We start from the raw sequence: 24,779 nt of genomic DNA on the forward strand, positions 1-24,779 counted from the left end.
CTGATGGGTAAACACGGAACTGCAGGTTGACCTTTGAATTGCAAAGCAGAAACGCAAAAGAATGAACAAAAAATATTTTATTTTTAAGATGGATGGTACACTGGTTGTATCTGTTATTTAAATTTTCAACACATTTTTGACATAAAACTAGATAAGACTCTTTTAGTGAATTGAAAAATCTGATCTAAAATTCAGTCTAAAAATTGGAGAGCACATGTGTGTAAGTTTGTGTTGAGTTCTCTGTGTTGTTCCGGGTTCATCTTCAGAGGTCTGCTCACAGCCCAGCTGATGGCAGCCTTCACCATAGTGGGAGAAATGAACAGAACCACCTTGAATTATGTCACAGTTGTTAATGACATTGTGCCTGATACCAGAAAATCCCCATAACGACATCATGCCCTGAATGATTCACAGTTGTTAATCATGAACCGCTTCTACATGAGACTTTGACTGTTGACAAAGATTGATCAGATAATGAGGGCAGATATACCTGACCCAGGGATGAAGCTGTAAAAGCTGATAGGCGAGCTGTAAGTGTCCCCGCATCATCAATGGCATCTGTACCTTAAGATGGTGGTGCTGGAGAATGTACCAAGAATTCCTAGACATTATTCCAGATCTTTCTTTTTTGAACCTATCTAGGACAATGAGAATATAATGTTTGTTTTACATTCTCTAAGTGTATATTAATCACTGTGGAATCAAGTAAAACTATTCCTTATTTTGTTGGATCCATCCTAGAAGCCATACACATTCTGAGAACACAGCGCAGGCAGGGAAACCTGTCAGCTGCCAACTTCCAGTATGCATCTGAAGTGTTCAACCAGGTAGAGTAGGTTTGAAAAAATAAAACCAGTCATTATTGGTTTGTTGCTTTTATTTATAAGCGTATAATCTCAAAATACTGTACCAGTTCTCTTTGGCAACAAATCTGGGCCTCTGCCACTTTTTTTAACAGTTTAGTTTTCATTATAATTTTTCTCCTTTTTCATTCATTCATTCAGCCTAAATTTCTATTAGGCTTGACTTAACTTGAAATCATATTTAGTAAATGTGGGCCTCCAGTCCAGTCCAGAGAAGAACACTTGGGGTTAAGTACTAAGGAAAGTGAGAAATCAAAGTTGGCATATAAATAATTTTAACTTCACCAATAACTAATTTTCAAAGGCCAGAGACTGAGAGGCTTGGAGAGGGGGAGGAAGGCCACTCAGTAATGACGAAAGGCCAGTGACCATGTTGATTTTCAGCATCACACTCTCATGCACCATAAACAAAAGGCATATCATGACGTTGATAACGGAAAGGACAGAATACATATACAAAATACAGCATAGTAACAGAAAATACGCCAAACTGTTTGGGATAAATCACACTTTGCCACTTGGCCTACAATCAGCCATAAATTAGTAATCCCCTAAAACATGTGCGATAACTGCTTTAGGTACAATTCATTCACTACTTTCATATTGTCATATCATAAAATATACTGGATTGTGAGTAGCTATTAAATGAGACATTTACCAGAAAAAAATGCAAGGGATTATAGTGTGCAAGACCTGGGTTAATTTGCCATCTCAACATGATAAATGATCAAGTGCCACATTGTCAAAGGTTGCACTGGTGACTATGTGCCCTGTAACTCCCATCAAATGTGGAAAAATATTTGAGAAGATTTCAAATACAGTGGTAAACATTGATCTAGGTCTCCTGTACAGCATATGGTTTGTGTCTCAGTTGTCGATCATGCTTGGGGCTGCACTGTAGAGGGCGATGTCTCCGAACACTCGCAGCAGGTTCACTTCCTCCAGTCCGCCAACTCTGTGTTCATACTCCAGCACGTGGGTGCCGTCCACGGCCACTTTAAACATTGTTTCCTCCACAAGGATCTTTAGCTGCAGGAACACCATACAAAGTCAGAGTCCCGAAAAGTTAAAGCCATCATGAGTAAATTGACTTTAGATTAACAGATCAAGGTCAGCGAGGGAAAGAGATACAGTACAAAGCACCTCCTCTTCCCCTCCCTCCATGACCGGCTGAGCTAACACAATCACTATGCAGATGACAACTGAGAAAAAAATAGTTCTGCCTCAGCTGATCATTTGTCTCAAAATCTAGACTGTATAAATGTATAAAACACTGAATATACTTTGAGTGTTGTAGTCTTGTGCAGCTGTAATGTAGATGCAGTGATACCTCAAAACGCTGGCCCTGAACAAATGGGAAGGCACCTTCCCGCTCCTCTGGCCCCCAACATCCACCTAGGCTGGAGTTTCGAACAATCGTTTGCTCAGGAAATCGAGGATTGAAGTGAAAGACGACATCTGCACCTTTGATGAAATCAACTTGGAACCTGCAAGAAAAGGGTCAGCATTACTGAATGTTGACAACAATCTTGCAAACTTGAATGACTCAATTCATATGTGCAAGCTCAAAATTACATACTAATAATACGACTTAAGTCTACTTTGTCATGGCTGTGTATGTGGGCTAAACCATGAAGGCGTTTGACCACTAATTTTAAGACCTGGATGGATGCAATGTTGTCATAAGGCCTTGAAAAACTGTTTTGTCATATAAACAGAAAGCATCACTGATAGCAGAATTAAATGACGTTGATACCTGTCTGCACCAGGAACAGGTTCCCCAACTATAGTGATTAAAAGCCGGGGCATGATTCCAGCACTAAGTGGGAGATCGTACGGCACCATCTGCAAAACATTTGTATCATCACATGACTCACATTTCACACTCACTGTGGTACTACTTACTGAAAAGAATGGTTTCATTATTTTATGACTAATCAATTAAATAAATAAAAAACAGAAAATTAAATGGTGTTTGCCCTGTTTAACTCAATGGTGGCAGAAGAAGAAATGTACATATTTAATCACCAATTAGCTGAATTGTAACTACTGGGGTGTTTATTTAATGTCCTAAAAATAAAGATGGAAAACCTTGGTCAAACATTCAGATATTTGACCTCACCCAAATTCCTATTCCAACACACCAATGAGTCATCAGTTTAGCTGCACACTCTTGTGCAAGTCACAATGAGAAATAACAATAAACTGTTTATATGAAGTGTGGAGATTGTTTAAATCCTAAAATGTATTTGAATAAAACCTGAAAACAAAATGACAGGAAACAGTATAATGTAGTTTAATGTATCAATGCACAATCACTGTGACAATTATATGTGGGTTAAAGAATAGACATATATTAATTGTAAAATCAAGTGTTCTTTACAGAGGAAGCTGAATATTGTTTGAAATGGAAAAATCATAAAAATCATATTGCAATCCATAGTAATAGCATTAGATCAAAAGGGTGATGGAACTGTAGACCTCAGTAGGAACCTCTGACAGGGAGACACAGTATAAACAGTCTTGGCACATTTCCGTGTGGCCTAATCAAACCATAAGTTGATTCTGGAAGTGATGTCCTTGTCCGACTGAAAAGTTGAGCTCATGCTTTCAATTATATGGTGGATAATATCTGGGCTGAAAGACAAGAATAAAGATTTCGATAACTAAATATGGAATTGTTGTTAACTTGACACCCCGAAGAGCCCGAGACCACCAACATGCAGCCGTCGATATCAATTCAGCATCCTCCAGTTAACCCAATAGAGCAGGAAGATCACATTCTTTGGATCACCAGCCACAGCAGTCGCTAGACCAAAAGCAGGTGGCACACTGATATTCCCAAAGACCACCACACCAAAATACTCCACTATACACCAGAGGCACAGCATATGGGCAGCATATCAGAATTGAGCTAAGCAAGGCAGGGCAACTGTATTCTTATAGCACATTTCATAGACAAGTGAGGGGAAACATGTTAAATGAAATACACTGTCAATTGTAAAGGGCGTCAGTACTCACCAGCATGCCTCCTGGAGCTGGATGTCCACCATACTGCCCCATTGGCCCAGGACCAAAGGGACCAGGGGCAGGAAGAAAACCTCCTGCAGGTGGTCCCCATGACCCTGAGGGCATTGGAGGAAAGCCTCCAGCAGGGAAAGCAGGGGGGAATGCGCCTGGGCCCCCTGGTCCATACATCCCATTTCCTGCTCCTGGCTGTACACCTGGGAAAGGCATATTAGGATAAGGACCAGAGGGAGCTCCAGGACCAGAAGGAAATGGTCCAGCTGGGTAGGGAACGGGGCCTCCAGGTAACTGTCCAGGAGTTCCTTCAGATGGATAATGCCCAGGGAACTGTCCAGGAGCTCCAGGACCAGATGGGAACTGCCCTGGAGCCCCTGGTGCAGGTGGAAATTGTCCAGGTATCCCTGGGGGAAACCCACCCGGCACTGAAGGAGGTCCTGGGTATTGCCCTGGTGCCCCGGGAACAGAGGGGAATGGTCCCTGACCTCCAGGGTACTGTCCTGGGAATCCGGGCGCAGATGGTCCACCTGCAAACTCACCCGGAGCAGAGGGCTGGGCCGGAGCTCCAGGGGCTGAACCGGGCCAGCCTGGGTTTGCAGAGGGAGCGTTGCTGGCAGCAGAGGGGTTCTTATGTCCTATTTTATTAGCCTTGCTGGGGCTGTCATCTGCCAGAGCGTCTGTCAGCTGAAGCGAAAGAGAAAATAAAGGTAACTTGGTCTGTCTAAAATTTGGACAAAAAGAAAGTACAACATGCTAGAGATAATTAACAAGTGACTTGGCTACATGTAAAACCAAACATAATAAAATGATGAAACATGTACAATTTCACTCACCGAGAAGTCTGCCATGATCTAAGAGAAAACAACATAGGACACAGCGGTTACTAGTTTTATAACATAGTTAATACAGTTGAATTTCGCAAGCTGCAAATCATCCAGAGGCTCTATGAGTAACGACATAGTAAATGTTTCCATTCGAAACTGGTGATCAACAAACTCCATGTACGTGGTCAAGAAAGTACTTAGCCTCAATATAATAACTAACCAGAAAGCTACAGCAAATCTCAGACTGACTGTAGCTGCACTGTAATGAGCGTTTGGCCTTTAAGTGTTCAATTAAGTGATGTTACATAGTAGCTAAATGCTCAGCTAACAGCAGCTAACTGTTGGTAGTATGTGAGCTCGTTTGTTTATTGTAGCTGCATAGTGTCTACAGAAACAAAGACTTGAGTTGTCACGTTACCTCGCCAGAAGAGAGACTACTTTGAGATGTCAGCGGGTAAAATGCTGAATTATCCGACTGTGTTAGCCAGTTAGCCGGCTAACAAGCTACGGTTGTGATCTACTACGAGCTACGGAGCTAACGCAAGTAGAACTCTTGAAAGGGAGGCGCGCGCACGATGTTTTAGAGTTGACGTATTGCGAAGGGTGGGCGCGTGCCAGAGCGCCACACACACACACACACACACACACACACACACACACACACACACACGCACACTTTTAAAAATGTAAAAACTAATTACCAGTATCGTTTAAATTATTGTATAAATGTCTGACCGTGTCCGTCTTCTTCATCCTCATCTGATGCTCATACCTAAACATTGAGGAGGAAGAACTCCTCTGTCTGTCACTCTGTCTCACTCTTGGCCTAAAACTAACACAATACAGTCACTGTATATTTAGAAATACAACCTTTTTCAGACACGTCGTACGTTAAAGTATACTATAGACTCCACTGTTTTCATTTATTTGACTTATAATGGCGGGTGAAAAGATACATTGGCATGTCTATTTTTTTCTGCGTATTGTTTTTCTTTTTTTTGGGAGGGGATAATAGGACAGTACTTTAAAACTCGGTCGTAAACTCTGACCAAACTGTTATATTTTAAAAACACATTAATTATGAATTAATGTAACCAGCTTTTGGACGTATACAGGCGAGTTATGTCAGGTTTTCTAGGCGGGGACATGTGATTGGTCAGAGTAGTCACAAGATGATGTGGAGTCAAAAAAAAACATAAAAAAACATTGAAAGCTTCCGCACCATCACGATCAGCAGCTGCAGCTTCCGGCACGTTTTAACTCTACAAAATGGTGAGTTGGTGCAGTTAAATACGAGAGAGGGGCTGTCACGTTACATTGTGCTATTTCACCGTTTGTGTACTTGAACAAGTTTCCAGTTTCATCTACTCTTAAAAGTGGGGTCGCAGATTTGATAGCGCTAGCCTGTTAGCCTAGCAATAGTTACACCCTCTTTCATTGTTTCGGGATTGACATAGCTACAATGCGAAAGGCTTTCCGCTATTTCTTCAAAATAAAAATCCTGCATATGAACAGGAATGTTACAGCGTCTTGCCAGAAAATAAAACGCACACGTTATCTGGCGAGGTGGTGAAAATGAATGACAATTAATAAATATGTCAGTATGATGTAATGTTTTTTTTGTTGTCAAGGCGATTCCCAGCATATTTCTATGGAGAAATTTGTTATGAAGGCGAACTTCCTGTTATAGTGTGGTGAGCTTGACTCTGCGGCTAGCTGATGTGCCGCAACACGCCTTGGAATGAGCAGCTGCCTATCTGTACGCTCGCCTCCGTCGGGACTGTTATCATCTCTGGAATTCTTATCAACTTCAAACATATTTTAATATCCCAGTTTATCTAATAGGCCAATTTTCGACTTGCTGTGCTGAAACAAATCTTATTATCTCCAATTAGACAGTTAAACTGGAAGTGTCTATCAAGGTGGCTGAAAGAATTTAAGCAGATGTTTCTCTGCCTGCTCTTCATCACTGTTCCTATCCTTTCATGATTCTCTTTGTCCTAACCACACACGCACACGCTCCATCATCTTCTTAATCTGTGAAGATTTCTCTGCTCAGTCAAACCCTGGCACCCACCAGCCTTCTGTTCATTAAGGTGTAATTATAGAATTCCTCTGCTAACTGTTCTGCAGGGTATTGAGACTGGCCCTCTACCAAATAAATCTCAAAGAGAGCACTTCTTTGTGATGCAGTTATGTAATGATTTGTGTGGATGCATACAATTGTTCAGTAACTGGGTCCTGTTTACAGACAACCACCTACTCTTGGATTAAAAGTGTTTTCAGAGAGCTTTAAATGCATTTGAACATCAACTATCAACTTATTGGAAGCAGTGTAAAATGGGAAATGCATCAAATTCAGATCACCAATGAAAGCTGTGACATAACAGTCACATCATGATGGTGTAAGGTCAGTTTAAGCATGCAGAAATCCATTTGATGGCAAGAAATTCTGATCAAAAATAAAAATCCCTCCCCTACATTAACATAAAGTAATAAAGGTTAATTCTACCCAGAAACGATGTCTGCGAACCAGCTACGGCTTCAGCAGCTGTACCTTCTGCAAATTATATGTAGTGTGTTGTTCCCTTATAGCTAAATGAGTTGAAGGGATAGAAGCTACAGGCAACAGAGAGAGTTGATAGGTGTGGCCATGGAGAAGCTTCCTGTCATGTATACACTCGGAGCACCACCACATTAAAGCAGATAATTCATCATCTACTACAATATACAGTACATGCTTTTCTTTTCTGTTTTTAAAGGTAAAAGGAGAAATGTATATTACAGGTGCAGCTCAATGAATTAGAATATTGTGAAAAAGTTCATTTATTTCAGTAATTCAATTCAAAAAGTGAAACTCTCATATAGTACAGATTGATTACACATAAAGTGAAATATTTCAAGCCTTTATTTGTTTTAATTTTGATGATTGTGGCTTACAGCTCATGAAAACCCCAAATTCAGTATCTCAGAAAATGTTAATATTGTGAAGGAGTTCAATATTGTAGCCTCACAGTGTCTCACTCTAATCAGCTCATCAACTCAAATCACCTGCTGAGGTTTCCTGATCCTTTGAAGTGTCTCTCAGTCTGGTTCAGTAGGAGACACAATCATGGGGAAGACTATGATATTCTTATTTATTGAGCTGCACCCGTTTGTGCACTGATCACCTAATATCTAACCTAATAAATGGATTTGGCATTTAACTAAACATTGTACTATTTTCTGCATTTCCCTTTTTCCACAGAGTGAGACACTTGTGGTTTGTGACATCGATCCAGATCTGATTAAAAAGCTGGAGAAGTTTCGTTTACGGAAGGAGACGAATAATGCCGCCATCATCAGTAAGTACTGAGCGTATGTTTCAGAGAGTTTGAGTACTTTGGACTGGTGGACTTCAGGTGTTGGTTCTGATGTGCCATTCCAGATTCCCAATGACATCAATAATCATTTTTTAAGACGTTTCAGCGTTTTTCATACATCTGACACATTTTGTTGTGTTTTTTTAGTGAAGATTGATATGGAGAAGCATGTTATCGTACTTGATGAGGAGCACGAGGTAAATCCATGTATTTCTACAATCTTTAGTAGCTTTTGGTCTGATCCATGTTCGTACTTGACTTTTTAAAAAAATGTCTAGACCACAAACAGCTGCTTTGGAACTGTGATAATTAGTGCACCAAGTGTTTAATAAAGAATAAGAGCAGTTGAACTTTGTCGTTACAAAGTCTGTCTAGTCAGCTGTTTGATGTTAATGGCTAAATTATGTTTGTTAAAATGTAACTTAAGGCCTTGCTTTGACCGTTTTAGGACATCTCACCTGACGATCTACCGAGTGAGCTGCCCGAAAGACAGCCCAGATATCCTTTCAATGAGTGACATCATGATTTCAGTGTTTTGTATCTTCAGTCTGTGATTAACAATTAATTGGTACATTTTTGGTATATTCAGCTTTGATTTTTGCTTTTGTTGACTGTTTTAGCTCAGGGGTCCTTTACAATATAATTCTGTCTATACTGTTTTCACCTCTACCATATTAAGAGTGAGTCAACTAACATGAAGTACAGGAACTGTCCTTAGCCCCGAGAACATTTATTGTCTATAGTTATAAGTACCGCCACGATGATGGACGCACTTCGTATCCCCTCTGCTTCATCTTCTCCAGTCCTCAGGGTAAGGTCATCCCAAGAGATTATTTTATTGTGCCTTAAATTAGAGCAGTGTTGTCAGAAGGTAGACAATGTGTCTGCTCCACATCAACATAGTATTGGTGTGTTTGTGTTGGCCAGGTTGCAAACCACAGCAGCAGATGATGTATGCAGGAAGCAAAAACATACTGGTGCACACCGCACAACTAACCAAGGTAAGTGAGCCTCCTTTACATTCAAACACTGACTACCGATGCGGGGCTGACCAGTTATTGCATTATCTGATATTTGTTACGTTTCTGTTGGCTAAATGCCTTACACTGAAATGAAGGTTCTAAAGTTAATATGCTCTATCCTATTGTATTTTGTTTTCCAGGTGTTTGAGGTCAGAAACGTGGAGGACATCTCAGAGGAATGGCTCAGAGAGAAACTTGGGTTCTTCCGTTAAGGCTGTCTGGTACGGAGGCTCCAGCTGTGACGAGGAGAATCCAGACGACCTGCACGACCTCCTTGGGGAGAACACACCACAATTAATATTCACTTCCACTACGTTCCGCACCTGTGTTCAATCAGTGTTTTTAAATGCTCTATGTGCTTTGTTTGACCTCTTTCTGGAGTCTGCTAGGTGAGGTTTACCGCTCGTTGTAATTCAAAATGTGCCAGGACCTTCCGACAGTCACAGAAATCTACACTTTTCTGTGGCTGACGCGTGTCCCGCACTAAACTGTTGTAACGAGGTAAACTTGAACCATGCCCATAGAAAATGGAAATGACTGTTTGATGCAGGCCGGCTTTATCTCTCATACACTCTCTCCATGTACCAGTTAAGTGTCTGTACTGAGGTAACACTCCATAGCTGTTGAACCGGACAGAAAGATCATATTCCTCCGCCCTTCCTTAGCATTGAGGAGAAATGTAGAGGCATTATAACCGGTTCTGTTAGTCATAGTCACCTTTGATCTTTTTCAATAACTTGTTATAATCTGATATGAGTAGTGTTTTTTAGAAATTGCTATTTAGTTCTCACAAGTTTATCTATGGTCACACATTATAGTAGCATTTTCCTTTTTGTTGGAAAAAAAATGCACATCCTGCCAGAACATCTGAACAATCGTAGCTACAATTCAAAGATTAATATCGACTTTTGTTTGTTCTCCATCAGTATTTAGTTGAAGGCATTTCTAATCTCAGAAACTAGTCACTGCTGTCTCCACCAAATTACTAAGACCGTTTGATGAGTGGCACTCCTATCGTGTGTTTGTTGTGTCTCTGTACCGTCAGCTGCACACGCCAACCAATTTGGCAGAAACCCAACGACTAGTGCGTTTCCCTGATAACCAGACTCTGGCCACCAGACTCAGAGCGGAAGCTTTTAAGGATTTACCTTTTGACCCGCACCATTTTACATTCACAGTATTGATATATATTCCCGATAGAGCGTCTTGTGTTTCAGACAGAACGTCTTACTCAAACTAACCTTTGTTTCCAGTCACTGAACACACTGCGACTTTACCTGCCTCACCTTTTTACTCTCCTGGGCAACAATATAGTTGTGGGTTACTGTATCCTTTGGGAGACTGTTGGTTACTATTATGCTTCATAGCGTTTACTGTTTTCAATGTTTTTGAGTGTTGTGCCTCTCTGCTGTAAAGTCACTTTGCTTCATGGTGGTCACGGCCTCGGTGTGCTCCGTGTTGAGGAAGCGTGAGAATCCTTCAAATGGCAGTTGTGCTTCATATGTGGGTAGGAAAAAGTGCAGCACTCATTCCAGTTTTCATACTTAACACAACAAAAATACAGTTCGACCAATCAGAAGAATCATACTAGTAGTATTTCGATTTGAACAAGTAAAAGAAAAGTAAGATGACTGTCAGTGAAGGTTTGGTGGCAGCATTCCCTCAACTTGATCAATAGTCAACCGCATTGCTGAGGGAGGGTTATGTTCCAATCATACTGCAATCAGTTTGCTATCAGAGTTCACAGTAACGGAAGATAAGTGTGTTTTTAACACTATTATTCACTAGAAATTAGGTGTGATACTGGTTTAAAGTTTAGGGTCTAAAGTTTATGTTTGATTATTTGAATGCTTTAAATTGCTCCTGGATTGTGTCGTCGTGGCAGAAAAGGCCCCAGGGCAGCGTTTCTCTGCAGAGCAGTCCTGCTGACGCTTTAAAGATTCGTGGCATCTTACAGCAGGGAGATCACTTATTAAATGGTAGCACACAATCTGGCTGCTGCCTTTTCTGAAATGTGTTGACACGTGTAAATAAAATGTGAAAAGTACAATTCAGTTTTTCTAAATGTGAAGGAGGAACCTTCACTTTCTATCTGAGATGGATGATTCTTCCTCAAAGCTTAATATTGACTCAAATATTGGTAATTCCTATTACAGAATTACAGGCACAAATTAAATCCATGTGATTTTGTCAATGTCGTCTTTTTCAGAAATACTTTGACTTTGGTAACGGATTTCATACTGCTAAACCTACCCACCTACCTACCACAATTTTCTCGAGGCCACAATGACAACCTGTTGTGTATAACACAAAAGGTTTTGTGAGAATGCGATGGGGAACAAGATGATTTAAAAGCTGTGTTGGTGGACGGTGATGTTTTTTTACACACTTATTTTTAACTTTAAGATCTGCAATGTCCAAGATCTGACTCAGATGAGTGCACAAGCACCATTTCATGTAAATCACAATATTTACATGAATTATTACGGATTTATTCTATGTCAGGACAGGGTTTTACCTTGAACAGGAACAATGGGATATAACTAAGTGTAATCCTTTATTTAGCTGTCTACTGATGTGGAAACGTCATTGCTGCTGTTATAAAAGTGCAACTTTGTAAATGTAATAAATACACAACCCATTATAATGCAAGTTTAATTCCTGAAGATTTGTACATTTTTAAAAAGAAAGTAATGTGTCTGACATTAAAGGCTGTCTGTGGGCTACTAACCTTTTTGTTTTGACAACAGCAATACAGATTCATTTAAAATGTGGGGAAAATAAAGGGTTCAGTTGTTAATCCGTCTTTAAACGTCTAAAATGTGGTGAGCTACTGTAAAACCTACTGTAAAAAATTGAATAATGCAACATCAAGCAGATCTGTCCTCCTAAACTGGAATCTTAATCAGTCTGTAAGGTTTGTAGTTTTGTGTATTGTTCTTTTCCGAAGAAACCATCAACTGTTGTTAAAGGAAATTGAACCTCCTCTGCAGTGAACCTGTGGTATAAATGAGTTTTTTACTTTAATCGATTTTTGTTGTGCAGCTGTTTTTTTAGCTGTCCTTGCAGAGTAACTGCATAGCATTTTTTTCTATTCATTAAAAAAAGCCTGAAATCAGTATCATGGCCAGCTGCCTCAGTGAAATGTGTGAACTATTTGTATTTTTCCATACTTTATAAAATGTCTGTTGTCTCAATTAAATGACTGACATGTTTACTCTACTGTGTTTGTAGTCTTATTTGGTTCATTGTCATAGATGAAACATACTGCTTCATTTGTTTAAATTTACATGACGTATCTCATGTGAGCAGCAAAGACAAATCGTGGACACTTTCTTAGCTACAGCTGTACAATCCAATACAACCTGCTACAGCCTCACTGTAAATCCTTCCTTTGTGAGGTGATGATATTCAGGTTCTGTTGACAATGTGTGAGAGAGGCATTAACACAATTTTGAGGTCATTGTCGCAATAGCTTAATGCCTCTGTTACATAAGACTGCATTGTATTGAGTTTTTTTATATATATATATATATATATATTTTTTTTTTTTCTTTACAGTATTCTAGTACCATGTATGTCATTTAGAGTGATAAATACTAGGTTGGGGTTGGGGCCGTGCTGTTAACTTTCGGTAGTCATTTTGTGCTGGAATTGCAATGGAACATTATCTCTTATTTTGAAATGTGCTCTCAGTTTTGTCCAGTGATCATCTATGTGTGTTTAGTCAGAGTGAGGGGTGTATTCTAACTACACCCCTCACACCTGTGAAGCACATGTGAGCCCTGTGTGACACTTAAAGGCCAGAGTGGCTTTGTCACAGTCATCAGTGAAACCTTCACACAGGAAACAATCTGTTTACATATCTCGTTTTCCCTTAAACTATGTGTTCACACTTGAAGGTACACCTTTTTTTAATAAAGCGTTGTGTATAGTTAAGACACAAGTGTATACACATGTTAATATGTGTTTTGGGGATTTTGTCAGAAACACAACAACTTGCTTCAGCAATAATTATGATGAGGAGAGAAGCACGCAAAAAGAGGGAGTGATGACACAACTCACTCCCCCTCCCTCTGGAACAGTAGAAAAGGAATTCTACAGTTCCTTCATATCTGTCCCTCAGATTCTTCCACCTCCTCTGGATTCATCACCTAAATAGTGAAATATATAGAATCATTCCCTGTGATAAATCATTGATGTATGAACCTGAACCCTTGTAAATTCTGCAACATGAACAACATTTCAGACCAACTTGTTGTGTAACTGTATTCTAACACCTGTGATCTACTGTCACACTGTTCCCTTAATATGATGGAAGCACAAACACACCAAGGATAATGTGGTGATTTCGTACTTAATAACAGGTGGGAAATGATCAGATTTTGAGTCATTTTGTATGAAGTATTTCATTTAAGGGGTGGAATCAAAGCCGCTCATCATGTCCATTATAGAATAAAACATTTTAATGAGATGAATATGTATAGTGATCACCGCATCTGTCTGTCTTACACTACTATTGCAGTTAACGTCGCCATGCAACATGAATGTGAATCTGAATATGTAGAATCCACCACAAACACACAACTTTTTATAAAAAATGTATTTTGTAACAAAACATGAACATCAATCATCACAATAAATATATATATGTATACAAAAATAAAATAAAATAACATAACAAAAGTACATCTCTTATTTTGGAAATTTTGCAAAGTAAAATGGCAAAAAATATATAAATACTAATGAAAAGGTTCAGTTACTCCTTATTTCAGTTATTTTTTACTCTTAATAGTGCTGCTTCTAGAATTTGTGTGAACTTTGAGCTGTTCCTTCTTAGCCAGACTGATCTCAGTGAGGAACTGGCAGATATTGCTGCTCTGGTCTCCCTTCAGCTGGATCACTTCTCCATATTCTTTATGCTCAGTCACTCTCCCTTTGCAGACAAACTTTTTATTGAAATCCTTGAGCAGCTTCTTCTTATCATAGATGTCCGATATGCCCTGGACAGTGGTGAGCATCTCCCTGCCATGCTGGACTCTGATGTGGATATAGTCATTTGTCCCCACTAGGTGTGGATCACCATCCTTAGTTTCATCAGCAAAGGGGTCCAAAGTATTCAGGAACATAGCATCGGACTCCCTTTTCAGTCTGAGAATCATCTCTGCTATCCACTTATGTTGCCACCTCTTCTCCTCCACATCCATGTTACTATCCTCCTCCTCCTCCTCCTCCTCCTCCTCCTCTTCCTCTTCCTCCTCTTCCCCCTCCTCATCCTCCTCCTCTTCTGTCTCTTTCTTCTTATCTTTAATTTTTCTCCTTCTCTGGCTCCTTCTGTCTGAGTCTGCTATCCACTTGGGTAACCATGCCTTCTCCTCCTGGTCCATGTCTCTATCATCCTCCTCCTCCTGCTGCTGGAGCCTGTTGTTTGCATCCTCCATCTGGACCTGGACAGCTATTGGAGCTAAGGTCTCCCTTTTCTCCTTTTCCAGAAGCTTCTGCAGGACCTCATTCTTGTCCTGCAGCTTTGTGGACAGATCTTTCCTCTCAGTGAGCATCCTCATCATCTGGTGATGCTCTCCCACACAGGTGCTTGTATTATCCATGTTTACAGATCGGCAGTTTCGTTAGTTTTAATTGTAGAGAGCAGTTGTACTGTGCTGTTGTCCATGAAGTGATCAATCATATAATGTTGACTGAAGCTCATCTGTGTGTTTATCATATATTGCTCCCCTGGCGACGTCACCCCTTGACGTCAATCCCATACTCGCATACATATAGCCGGTGTCCAGCGAATTGAGTGACGTCACGTTTCTCGTTCTACCGCAGCGAAGGTGAACATGAACTTTACGTAAATTCCGTTACAGTAGCAGACACTCACTGAGGGTTACGATGCATAAATGAGCCACTCGTCCACAGCGGATGAAGCGCTGCGTCCCGATGAATGTGTCCCGTCACCGGCGTCACTCATTTGCAAGGAGCTTTACCCCTTGAGTGTGAATAGATTCAGGTTCCAGTCTCTACGGAGGCGTGGGTTCAAATCCCGCCATGCCAGGATCCCTGAGATTTGATTTGAATGTGCCAAGTATCAAACTGCAGACCTTTCAAAGGCTTTTCAGGACCTCCAGTGTACTATTCAAATTCCAACACAACCACATGGCTCCTAAGCAGAAGGTCTTTTGACACGACACGCCCACAATTGTTGCCAGACTAAGAATGCACTGCAGTACTTGTTGTGTATTTACCATTGTCAACATTGAAGCCAGGATACGCCGTTCAGTTCGGAGGAATTGTTTTTCACTCCTCCAATGCTGTCAGGGTTTGAAGGTACGCATTTGTAAACGTCCATTTTTGGATACAGGTTACATTGGCTTTACTGACCTTCAAACAAAACTCCATCCTCCTCCGTGTTTACTTTTCAACATTGTTTGCATCTCATTTGTCTGAGAGAGAGAGAGGGAGAGAGAGAGAGAGAGAGAGAGAGAGAGAGAGAGAGAGAGAGAGAGAGAGAGAAATTGATTGATTGATTGTGGACTCGTAAACGGAGCATGAAAACCTCAAGGACGCTTTATTCCCCCAATAATCACAACGCACAACGCAGCGCGATGCTTTTGTCTGCGCGCGCTCATACACAACTGTAGCTGTCCTTCGTGCTACAGTTGCAAGGCCTCTATCGAAGCGCCTCGGCAGCTGGCCTTGGTGCTGAAAATGTAAGCCTCCTTGTTGCTGGATGTTTACGTAGGGGGGACATGCCAGGTTGTGTCGCCCGTCAAGAAGTGTCTTTTCCCGGGTGTGTGGCGGTGTGTGTGTGTGTGTGTGTGTGTGTGTCTGTGTGTGTGTGTGTGTGTGCGTGCGTGTGATAGAAACAGAAAGAGGGAGAGACGGAGTGACTGCACACATTTTGCACACACACTTATGACATCTTCTCCCCCCCAAGGCTCCTCACGCTGTCATGGTCATCCTGTCTGCTTACAAAAAGATGCTGATGGTGAAGGTGCAATGCGAAAAGCAGCAGACAATTGACGAGATGCTCATGAAGTATGGTCTGACATGCTCCACCGTCTGGGATTCTGTGATTTGCATGTCGGCTATATCTCCTTGTACAGCGTTGAGTGACCACAACATGACTGTGGTTCACGTGGAACCGATTCCCAGTGATGAAGCTCTCGCTGCGGCCAGCGTCAAAGTGTTGCTTTTGCTTGACTAAACCTTTCTTCAAACAAAACAACATCAATCCTCCTTATTTTTTAACATTGTTTGCATCTCATTTGGCTGTTTTTTGTATTGGTGACGACCAAGCGGTCCAAGTCGCTGTATTCAGGTTCCAGTCTCTACGGAGGCGTGGCTTCAAATCCAACCGCTGCCATGTCCATCTTCTTAGGATCTATGAGATTTGATGTGTTTGTTCCAAGTATCAAACTGCAGACCTTTCAAGGGCTTTTCAGGTCCTCCAGTGTACTATTCAAATTCCACCGCAACCAATCATGCCATAACTCTTGGACAAAAGACCTTTTGTTACAACGACACATCCACAATTCTTGCCAGACTAAGAATGCACTGCAGTACTTGTTGTGTATTTACCATTGTCAACATTGAACCCAGGATACGCCGTTCAGTTCGGAGGAATTGTTTTTCACCCCTCCAATGCTGTCAGGGTTTGAGGGGGCGACCGTGCTGACAGTCCACATTACACAAGGAGCAGAGTGGTGCAGCGGAAGTGTGCTGGGCCCATAAACCAGATGTCGATGGGTCAAAACCATCCTCTGCTAAGTGCACTGTTCCCAGACGTCTAAGGGCAACACCTTTCCATTTTTCAATACATTGAATAACATAAAAAAATCAATGCTGTCAGGGTTTGAAGGTGCGACGCTGCTGACGGTCCACAGACCATCACCCAAGGAGCAGAGTGGCGCAGCGGAAGCGTGCTGGGCCCATAACCCAGAGGTCGATGGATCGAAACCATCCTCTGCTAAGTGCACCCTTCCCAAATGCCTAAGGACCACGGGTTGGCTTGGCTGATCCTTTCTTCAAACAAAACTTCATCCATCCTCCTCCATGTTAAAGTTTTCATCATTGTTTGCATCTCATCTGTCTGCTCTTTGTATTGGTAAAGGGCCAAGCGGTCCAAGACGCTGGATTCAGGTTCCAGTCTCTACGGAGGCGTGGGTTCAAATCCCACCGCTGCCATGTCCATCTTCTTAGCATCCATGAGATTTGATGTGTTTGTGCCAAGTATCAAACTGCAGACCTTTCAAGGGCTTTTCAGGTCCTACAGTGTACTATTCAAATTCCACCACAACCAATCATACCATAGCTCTGGAACAGAAGGCCTTTTGTTACAGCGACACGCCCACAATTGTTGCCTAACCTCCACCATACCTCCACCCGAGGACGAGAACATTTAGATTTTTCTTTTCATCCTTTGCAATTCACCACTCTAATTCTAACATAGTGTGAGTAGAGAGGGAAAACATGTGATCTACCTGACACAAACAAACAGTGTACTGTTTCTGGCATATCCAAGTTATTTGACAAAAAATGTACAGCGTTTGAGGTTTGTCAGCACATTGCACCTGCAAAGCTAATCAAGAGTCCTACTCTTTTAATATGCACATCGTGTCAGTCTCCTTTGAGACTATCAAAAATTGCCGTAGCCGACTATATTGCAAGTCGTCATGGCGGGATATTGGGTAAAGTTTTCAACTAGCAATAATCGCGCCTCGGATAGACCTCATGGGCTAGGGTACTGCCACTGCGCAGGGCTGACGACACAGCTGAGAGAAGACAGCAGTGTGTCAGCTCCACATACTGTATGTCAGGGTTTAACACAAATACATCTCTGCCGTAAGTAATACACCGTATATACAGTATATAATTCATACTGATATGAAGCATACAGGCCACATACATGAAACTCAAATGTATAAGAATACATCACCACTAAATAAAGAGTGGTCTAAAATTTAAATATCAAACCGATAAAGACCCTGTGATACAATGGTGACCTGTGCAAGCTTTTACCTGGCTCTCGAGCAATGCATGCCGAGACAGAGTCCAAGTCCCGAACACCCTGTGCAGTGTATTGGTCGAAACCTTACCAGAACACAAACAATCTCCAACAAAGTGTGTTGAATCAACTATCAGTTTTATTAGAAACAAGCAAATAATGTTGACCGTCATGCAACCATTTCCATTCTGGAAATTTCAAAGGTTAAACACAGTGTTGACATAGACATTGGAGAATTTTAAGGTCCCTTCATTTCAACCATGAGATTGTGTACCTCCGCCAAGGCTGAGAAAATTTAGACTTTTCTTTTCATCCTCTGCAATTCGGCATTCTAATTCTAACATAGTGTGGCTCAAGGCCAGTAAGGAGGGAAAACATGTGGTCTACCTGACGCAAACACGTTGAAATTTTTCAAAATTGTTTGCATCTCGTTGCATTCGTTGCTTGTACTTGTGACAGGCAGTGACAATAAAGTTGAATCTAATCTAATCTAATCTCATTTGGCTGCTTTTTGTATTGGTGAGGGATTTGATTGAACTGGAAGGTAGTGTGGCCGAGCGGTCCAAGGCGCTGGATTCAGGTTCCAGTCTCTACGGAGGCGTCGGTTCAAATCCCACCACTGCCATGTCCATCTTCTTAGCATCCATGAGATTTGATGTGTTTGTGCCAAGTATCAAACTGCAGACCTTCCAAGGGCTTTTCAGGTCCTCCAGTGTACTATTCAAATTCCACCACAACCAATCATGCCGTAACTCTTGAACAAAAGGCCTTTTGTTACAAAGACACGACCACAATTGTCGCCAGACTAAGAATGCACTTCTTCACTTGTTGTGTATTTACCATTGTCAACATTGAACCCAGGATACGCCGTTCAGTTTGGAGGAATTCTTTTTCACCCCTCCAATGCTGTCAGGGTTTGAAGGTGCGACGCTGCTGACGGTCTACAAAACATCACCCAAGGAGCAGAGTGGCGCAGCGGAAGCGTGCTGGGCCCATAACCCAGAGGTCCATGGATCGAAACCATCCTCTGCTAAGTGCACCCTTCCTAAATGCCTAAGGACCACGGGTGTCCATTTTTTAATACACATTGCATTGGCTTGGCTGATCCTTTCTTCAAACAAAACTCCATCCATCCTCCTCCATGTTAAAGTTTTCATCATTGTTTGCATCTCATCTGTCTGCTCTTTGTATTGGTGAGGGGCGAGCTGTCCAAGGCGCTGCATTCAGGTTCCAGTCTCTACGGAGGCGTGGGTTCAAATCCCACCGCTGCCATGTCCATCTTCTTAGCATCCATGAGATTTGATGTGTTTGTGCCAAGTATCAAACTGCAGACCTTCCAAGGGCTTTTCAGGTCCTCCAGTGTACTATTCAAATTCCACCACAACCAATCATGCCGTAACTCTTGAACAAAAGGCCTTTTGTTACAAAGACACGCCCACAATTGTCGCCAGACTAAGAATGCACTGCTTCACTTGTTGTGTATTTACCATTGTCAACATTGAACCCAGGATACGCCGTTCAGTTTGGAGGAATTCTTTTTCACCCCTCCAATGCTGTCAGGGTTTGAAGGTGCGACGCTGCTGACGGTCCACAGAACTTCACCCAAGGAGCAGAGTGGCGCAGCGGAAGCGTGCTGGGCCCATAACCCAGAGGTCGATGGATCGAAACCATCCTCTGCTAAGTGCACCCTTCCTAAATGCCTGAGGACCACGGGTGTCCATTTTTTAATACACATTGCATTGGCTTGGCTGATCCTTTCTTCAAACAAAACTCCATCCATCCTCCTCCATGTTAAAGTTTTAATCATTGTTTGCATCTCATCTGTCTGCTCTTTGTATTGGTGAGGGCCGAGCTGTCCAAGGCGCTGGATTCAGGTTCCAGTCTCTACGGAGGCGTGGGTTCAAATCCCACCGCTGCCATGTCCATCTTCTTAGCATCCATGAGATTTGATGTATTTGTGCCAAGTATCAAACTGCAGACCTTTCAAGGGCTTTTCAGGTCCTCCAGTGTACTATTCAAATTCCACCACAACCAATCATGCCGTAACTCTTGAACAAAAGGCCTTTTGTTACAACAACATGCCCACAATTGTTGCCTAACCTCCACCATACCTCCACCGAGGACGAGAACATTTAGATTTTTCTTTCTATCCTTTGCAATTCACCACTCTAATTCTAACATAGTGTGAGTAGAGAGGGAAAACATGTGATCTAACTGACACAAACAAACAGTGTACTGTTTCTGGCATATCCAAGTTATTTGCCAAAAAATGTACAGCGTTTGAGGTTTGTCAGCACATTGCACCTGCAAAGCTAATCAAGAGTCCTACTCTTTTAATATGCACATTGTGTCAGTCTCCTTTGAGACTATCAAAAATTGCCGTAGCCAACTATATTGCAAGTCGTCATGGCGGGGTATTGGGTAAAGTTTTCAACTAGCAATAATCGCGCCTCGGATAGACCTCATGGGCTAGGGTACTGCCACTGCGCAAGGCTGACGACACAGCTGAGAGAAGACAGCAGTGTGTCAGCTCCACATACTGTATGTCAGGGTTTAACACAAATACATCTCTGCCGTAAGTAATACACCGTATATACAGTATATAATTCATACCGATATGAAGCATACAGGCCACATACATGAAACTCAAATGTATAAGAATACATCACCACTAAATAAAGAGTGGTCTAAAATTTAAATATTAAACCGATAAAGACCCTGTGATACAATGGTGACCTGTCCAAGCTTTTACCTGGCTCTCGAGCAATGCATGCCGAGACAGAGTCCAACTCCCGAACACCCTGTGCAGTGTATTGGTCGAAACCTTACCAGAACACAAACAATCTCCAACAAAGTGTGTTGAATCAACTATCAGTTTTATTGGAAACAAGCAAATAATGTTGACCGTCATGCAACCATTTCCATTCTGGAAATTTCAAAGGTTAAACACAGTGTTGACATAGACATTGGAGAATTTTAAGGTCCCTTCATTTCAACCATGAGATTGCGTACCTCCGCCAAGGCCGAGAAAATTTAGACTTTTCTTTTCATCCTCTGCAATTCGGCATTCTAATTCTAACATAGTGTGGCTTAAGGCCAGTAAAGAGGGAAAACATGTGGTCTACCTGACGCAAACACGTTGAAATTTTTCAAAATTGTTTGCATCTCGTTGCATTCGTTGCTTGTACTTGTGACAGGCAGTGACAATAAAGTTGAATCTAATCTAATCTAATCTCATTTGGCTGCTTTTTGTATTGGTGAGGGATTTGATTGAACCACGTGTGTAGCATTTAACTGAAAGGTAGTGTGGCCGAGCGGTCCAAGGCGCTGGATTCAGGTTCCAGTCTCTACGGAGGCGTGGGTTCAAATCCCACCACTGCCATGTCCATCTTCTTAGGATCCATGAGATTTGATGTGTTTGTGCCAAGTATCAACCTGCAGACCTTCCAAGGGCTTTTCAGGTCCTCCATTGTACTATTCAAATTCCACCACAACCAATCATGCCGTAACTCTTGAACAAAAGGCCTTTTGTTACAAAGACACGCCCACAATTGTCGCCAGACTAAGAATGCACTGCAGTACTTGTTGTGTATTTACCATTGTCAACATTGAACCCAGGATACGCCGTTCAGTTTGGAGGAATTCTTTTTCACCCCTCCAATGCTGTCAGGGTTTGAAGGTGCGACGGTGCTGACGGTCCACAGACCATCACCCAAGGAGCAGAGTGGCGCAGCGGAAGCGTGCTGGGCCCATAACCCAGAGGTCGATGGATCGAAACCATCCTCTGCTAAGTGCACCCTTCCCAAATGCCTAAGGACCACCGGTGTCAATTTTTAAATACACATTGCATTGGCTTGGCTGATCCTTTCTTCAAACAAAATTCCATCCATCCTCCTCCATGTTAAAGTTTTCATCATTGTTTGCATCTCATCTGTCTGCTCTTTGTATTGGTGACAGCCGAGCGGTCCAAGGCGCTGCATTCAGGTTCCAGTCTCTACGGAGGCGTGGGTTCAAATCCTACCGCTGCCATGTCCATCTTCTTAGCATCCATGAGATTTGATGTGTTTGTGCCAAGTATCAAACTGCAGACCTTCCAAGGGCTTTTCAGGTCCTCCAGTGTACTATTCAAATTCCACCACAACCAATCATGCCGTAACTCTTGAACAAAAGGCCTTTTGTTACAAAGACACGCCCACAATTGTCGCCAGACTAAGAATGCACTGCTTCACTTGCTGTGTATTTACCATTGTCAACATTGAACCCAGGATACGCCGTTCAGTTTGGAGGAATTCTTTTTCACCCCTCCAATGCTGTCAGGGTTTGAAGGTGCGACGCTGCTGACAGTCCACAAAACATCACCCAAGCAGCAGAGTGGCGCAGCGGAAGCGTGCTGGGCCCATAACCCAGAGGTCAATGGATCGAAACCATCCTCTGCTAAGTGCACCCTTCCTAAATGCCTAAAGACCACGGGTGTCCGTTTTTTAATACACATTGCATTGGCTTGGCTGATCCTTTCTTCAAACAAAACTCCATCCATCCGCCTCCATGTTAAAGTTTTCATCATTGTTTGCATCTCATCTGTCTGCTCTTTGTATTGGTGACGGCCGAGCGGTCCAAGGCGCTGCATTCAGGTTCCAGTCTCTACGGAGGCGTGGGTTCAAATCCCACCGCTGCCATGTCCATCTTCTTAGCATCCATGAGATTTGATGTGTTTGTGCCAAGTATCAAACTGCAGACCTTTCAAGGGCTTTTCAGGTCCTCCAGTGTACTATTCAAATTCCACCACAACCAATCATGCCGTAACTCTTGAACAAAAGGCCTTTTGTTACAAAGACACGCCCACAATTGTCGCCAGACTAAGAATGCACTGCTTCACTTGTTGTGTCTTTACCATTGTCAACATTGAACCCAGGATACGCCGTTCAGTTTGGAGGAATTCTTTTTCACCCCTCCAATGCTGTCAGGGTTTGAAGGTGCGACGCTGCTGACGGTCCACAGAACTTCACCCAAGGAGCAGAGTGGCGCAGCGGAAGCGTGCTGGGCCCATAACCCAGAGGTCGATGGATCGAAACCATCCTCTGCTAAGTGCACCCTTCCTAAATGCCTGAGGACCACGGGTGTCCATTTTTTAATACACATTGCATTGGCTTGGCTGATCCTTTCTTCAAACAAAACTCCATCCATCCTCCTCCATGTTAAAGTTTTAATCATTGTTTGCATCTCATCTGTCTGCTCTTTGTATTGGTGAGGGCCGAGCTGTCCAAGGCGCTGGATTCAGGTTCCAGTCTCTACGGAGGCGTGGGTTCAAATCCCACCGCTGCCATGTCCATCTTCTTAGCATCCATGAGATTTGATGTATTTGTGCCAAGTATCAAACTGCAGACCTTTCAAGGGCTTTTCAGGTCCTCCAGTGTACTATTCAAATTCCACCACAACCAATCATGCCGTAACTCTTGAACAAAAGGCCTTTTGTTACAACAACATGCCCACAATTGTTGCCTAACCTCCACCATACCTCCACCGAGGACGAGAACATTTAGATTTTTCTTTCCATCCTTTGCAATTCACCACTCTAATTCTAACATAGTGTGAGTAGAGAGGGAAAACATGTGATCTAACTGACACAAACAAACAGTGTACTGTTTCTGGCATATCCAAGTTATTTGCCAAAAAATGTACAGCGTTTGAGGTTTGTCAGCACATTGCACCTGCAAAGCTAATCAAGAGTCCTACTCTTTTAATATGCACATTGTGTCAGTCTCCTTTGAGACTATCAAAAATTGCCGTAGCCAACTATATTGCAAGTCGTCATGGCGGGGTATTGGGTAAAGTTTTCAACTAGCAATAATCGCGCCTCGGATAGACCTCATGGGCTACGATACTGCCACTGCGCAAGGCTGATGACACAGCTGAGAGAAGACAGCAGTGTGTCAGCTCCACATACTGTATGTCAGGGTTTAACACAAATACATCTCTGCCGTAAGTAATACACCGTATATACAGTATATAATTCATACCGATATGAAGCATACAGGCCACATACATGAAACTCAAATGTATAAGAATACATCACCACTAAATAAAGAGTGGTCTAAAATTTAAATATTAAACCGATAAAGACCCTGTGATACAATGGTGACCTGTCCAAGCTTTTACCTGGCTCTCGAGCAATGCATGCCGAGACAGAGTCCAACTCCCGAACACCCTGTGCAGTGTATTGGTCGAAACCTTACCAGAACACAAACAATCTCCAACAAAGTGTGTTGAATCAACTATCAGTTTTATTGGAAACAAGCAAATAATGTTGACCGTCATGCAACCATTTCCATTCTGGAAATTTCAAAGGTTAAACACAGTGTTGACATAGACATTGGAGAATTTTAAGGTCCCTTCATTTCAACCATGAGATTGCGTACCTCCGCCAAGGCCGAGAAAATTTAGACTTTTCTTTTCATCCTCTGCAATTCGGCATTCTAATTCTAACATAGTGTGGCTTAAGGCCAGTAAAGAGGGAAAACATGTGGTCTACCTGACGCAAACACGTTGAAATTTTTCAAAATTGTTTGCATCTCGTTGCATTCGTTGCTTGTACTTGTGACAGGCAGTGACAATAAAGTTGAATCTAATCTAATCTAATCTCATTTGGCTGCTTTTTGTATTGGTGAGGGATTTGATTG

The 24,779-nt window shown here is 42.2% G+C and overlaps 2 protein-coding genes and 5 non-coding genes across 8 annotated transcripts; 3 read left to right on the forward strand and 4 right to left on the reverse strand.

The window, feature by feature from the left end:
• Positions 1-859: 859 nt before the first annotated feature.
• Positions 860-5,289, reverse strand: lgals3a (lectin, galactoside binding soluble 3a). 2 transcript variants are annotated; one of them, XM_076157581.1, is made up of 6 exons: positions 5,130-5,289; positions 4,721-4,738; positions 3,885-4,571; positions 2,620-2,708; positions 2,194-2,350; positions 860-1,892 (listed from the first exon to the last, which is right to left on the reverse strand). In XM_076157581.1, the coding sequence occupies exons 2-6, from the start codon at positions 4,733-4,735 to the stop codon at positions 1,731-1,733; spliced, it is 1,110 nt and encodes a 369-aa protein (XP_076013696.1). In that variant the 5' UTR covers positions 4,736-4,738; positions 5,130-5,289; the 3' UTR covers positions 860-1,730. The 2 variants fall into 2 exon arrangements, with proteins under 2 accessions (XP_076013696.1, XP_076013697.1); XM_076157582.1 differs by lacking the exons at positions 860-1,892; positions 2,194-2,350; positions 2,620-2,708 and adding an exon at positions 2,921-3,500.
• Positions 5,290-5,895: 606 nt separating this feature from the next.
• Positions 5,896-12,312, forward strand: gmfb (glia maturation factor, beta). The gene is made up of 7 exons (XM_076157515.1): positions 5,896-5,983; positions 7,959-8,055; positions 8,221-8,270; positions 8,522-8,586; positions 8,817-8,884; positions 9,001-9,074; positions 9,236-12,312. The coding sequence occupies exons 1-7, from the start codon at positions 5,981-5,983 to the stop codon at positions 9,305-9,307; spliced, it is 429 nt and encodes a 142-aa protein (XP_076013630.1). The 5' UTR covers positions 5,896-5,980; the 3' UTR covers positions 9,308-12,312.
• A 5,406-nt stretch (positions 12,313-17,718) lies between these two features.
• On the reverse strand, positions 17,719-17,859 carry LOC143006435 (U4 spliceosomal RNA). The gene has a single exon (XR_012964274.1). It is a non-coding gene; the product is annotated as a U4 spliceosomal RNA (small nuclear RNA).
• Positions 17,860-18,645: 786 nt separating this feature from the next.
• On the forward strand, positions 18,646-18,727 carry trnal-cag (transfer RNA leucine (anticodon CAG)). Its single transcript has one exon. It is a non-coding gene; the product is annotated as a tRNA-Leu (tRNA).
• A 1,729-nt stretch (positions 18,728-20,456) lies between these two features.
• Positions 20,457-20,597, reverse strand: LOC143006434 (U4 spliceosomal RNA). The gene has a single exon (XR_012964273.1). It is a non-coding gene; the product is annotated as a U4 spliceosomal RNA (small nuclear RNA).
• Positions 20,598-21,402: 805 nt separating this feature from the next.
• Positions 21,403-21,484, forward strand: trnal-cag (transfer RNA leucine (anticodon CAG)). The gene has a single exon. It is a non-coding gene; the product is annotated as a tRNA-Leu (tRNA).
• Positions 21,485-23,860: 2,376 nt separating this feature from the next.
• Positions 23,861-24,001, reverse strand: LOC143006470 (U4 spliceosomal RNA). Its single transcript, XR_012964306.1, has one exon. It is a non-coding gene; the product is annotated as a U4 spliceosomal RNA (small nuclear RNA).
• Positions 24,002-24,779: the final 778 nt, after the last annotated feature.

Source organism: Genypterus blacodes, unplaced genomic scaffold, assembly GCF_046128005.1.
Source record: "Genypterus blacodes isolate CSIRO-AG114 ecotype Tasmania unplaced genomic scaffold, CSIRO-AGI_Gbla_v1 ptg000073l_1, whole genome shotgun sequence".
Taxonomy (NCBI): Eukaryota; Metazoa; Chordata; class Actinopteri; order Ophidiiformes; family Ophidiidae; genus Genypterus; species Genypterus blacodes.

Excerpts from the sequence above, each read along its gene's own strand:
- gmfb (XM_076157515.1), top strand. Across the intron at positions 8,056-8,220 it reads GAATAATGCCGCCATCATCA|TGAAGATTGATATGGAGAAG; the intron begins GTAAGTACTGAG and ends GTGTTTTTTTAG. Across the intron at positions 9,075-9,235 it reads ACACCGCACAACTAACCAAG|GTGTTTGAGGTCAGAAACGT; the intron begins GTAAGTGAGCCT and ends TTTGTTTTCCAG.
- lgals3a (XM_076157581.1), bottom strand. Across the intron at positions 2,351-2,619 it reads CCTGTTCCTGGTGCAGACAG|GTTCCAAGTTGATTTCATCA; the intron begins GTATCAACGTCA and ends CTTTTCTTGCAG. Across the intron at positions 1,893-2,193 it reads TTCAGGGCCAGCGTTTTGAG|CTAAAGATCCTTGTGGAGGA; the intron begins GTATCACTGCAT and ends GTGTTCCTGCAG.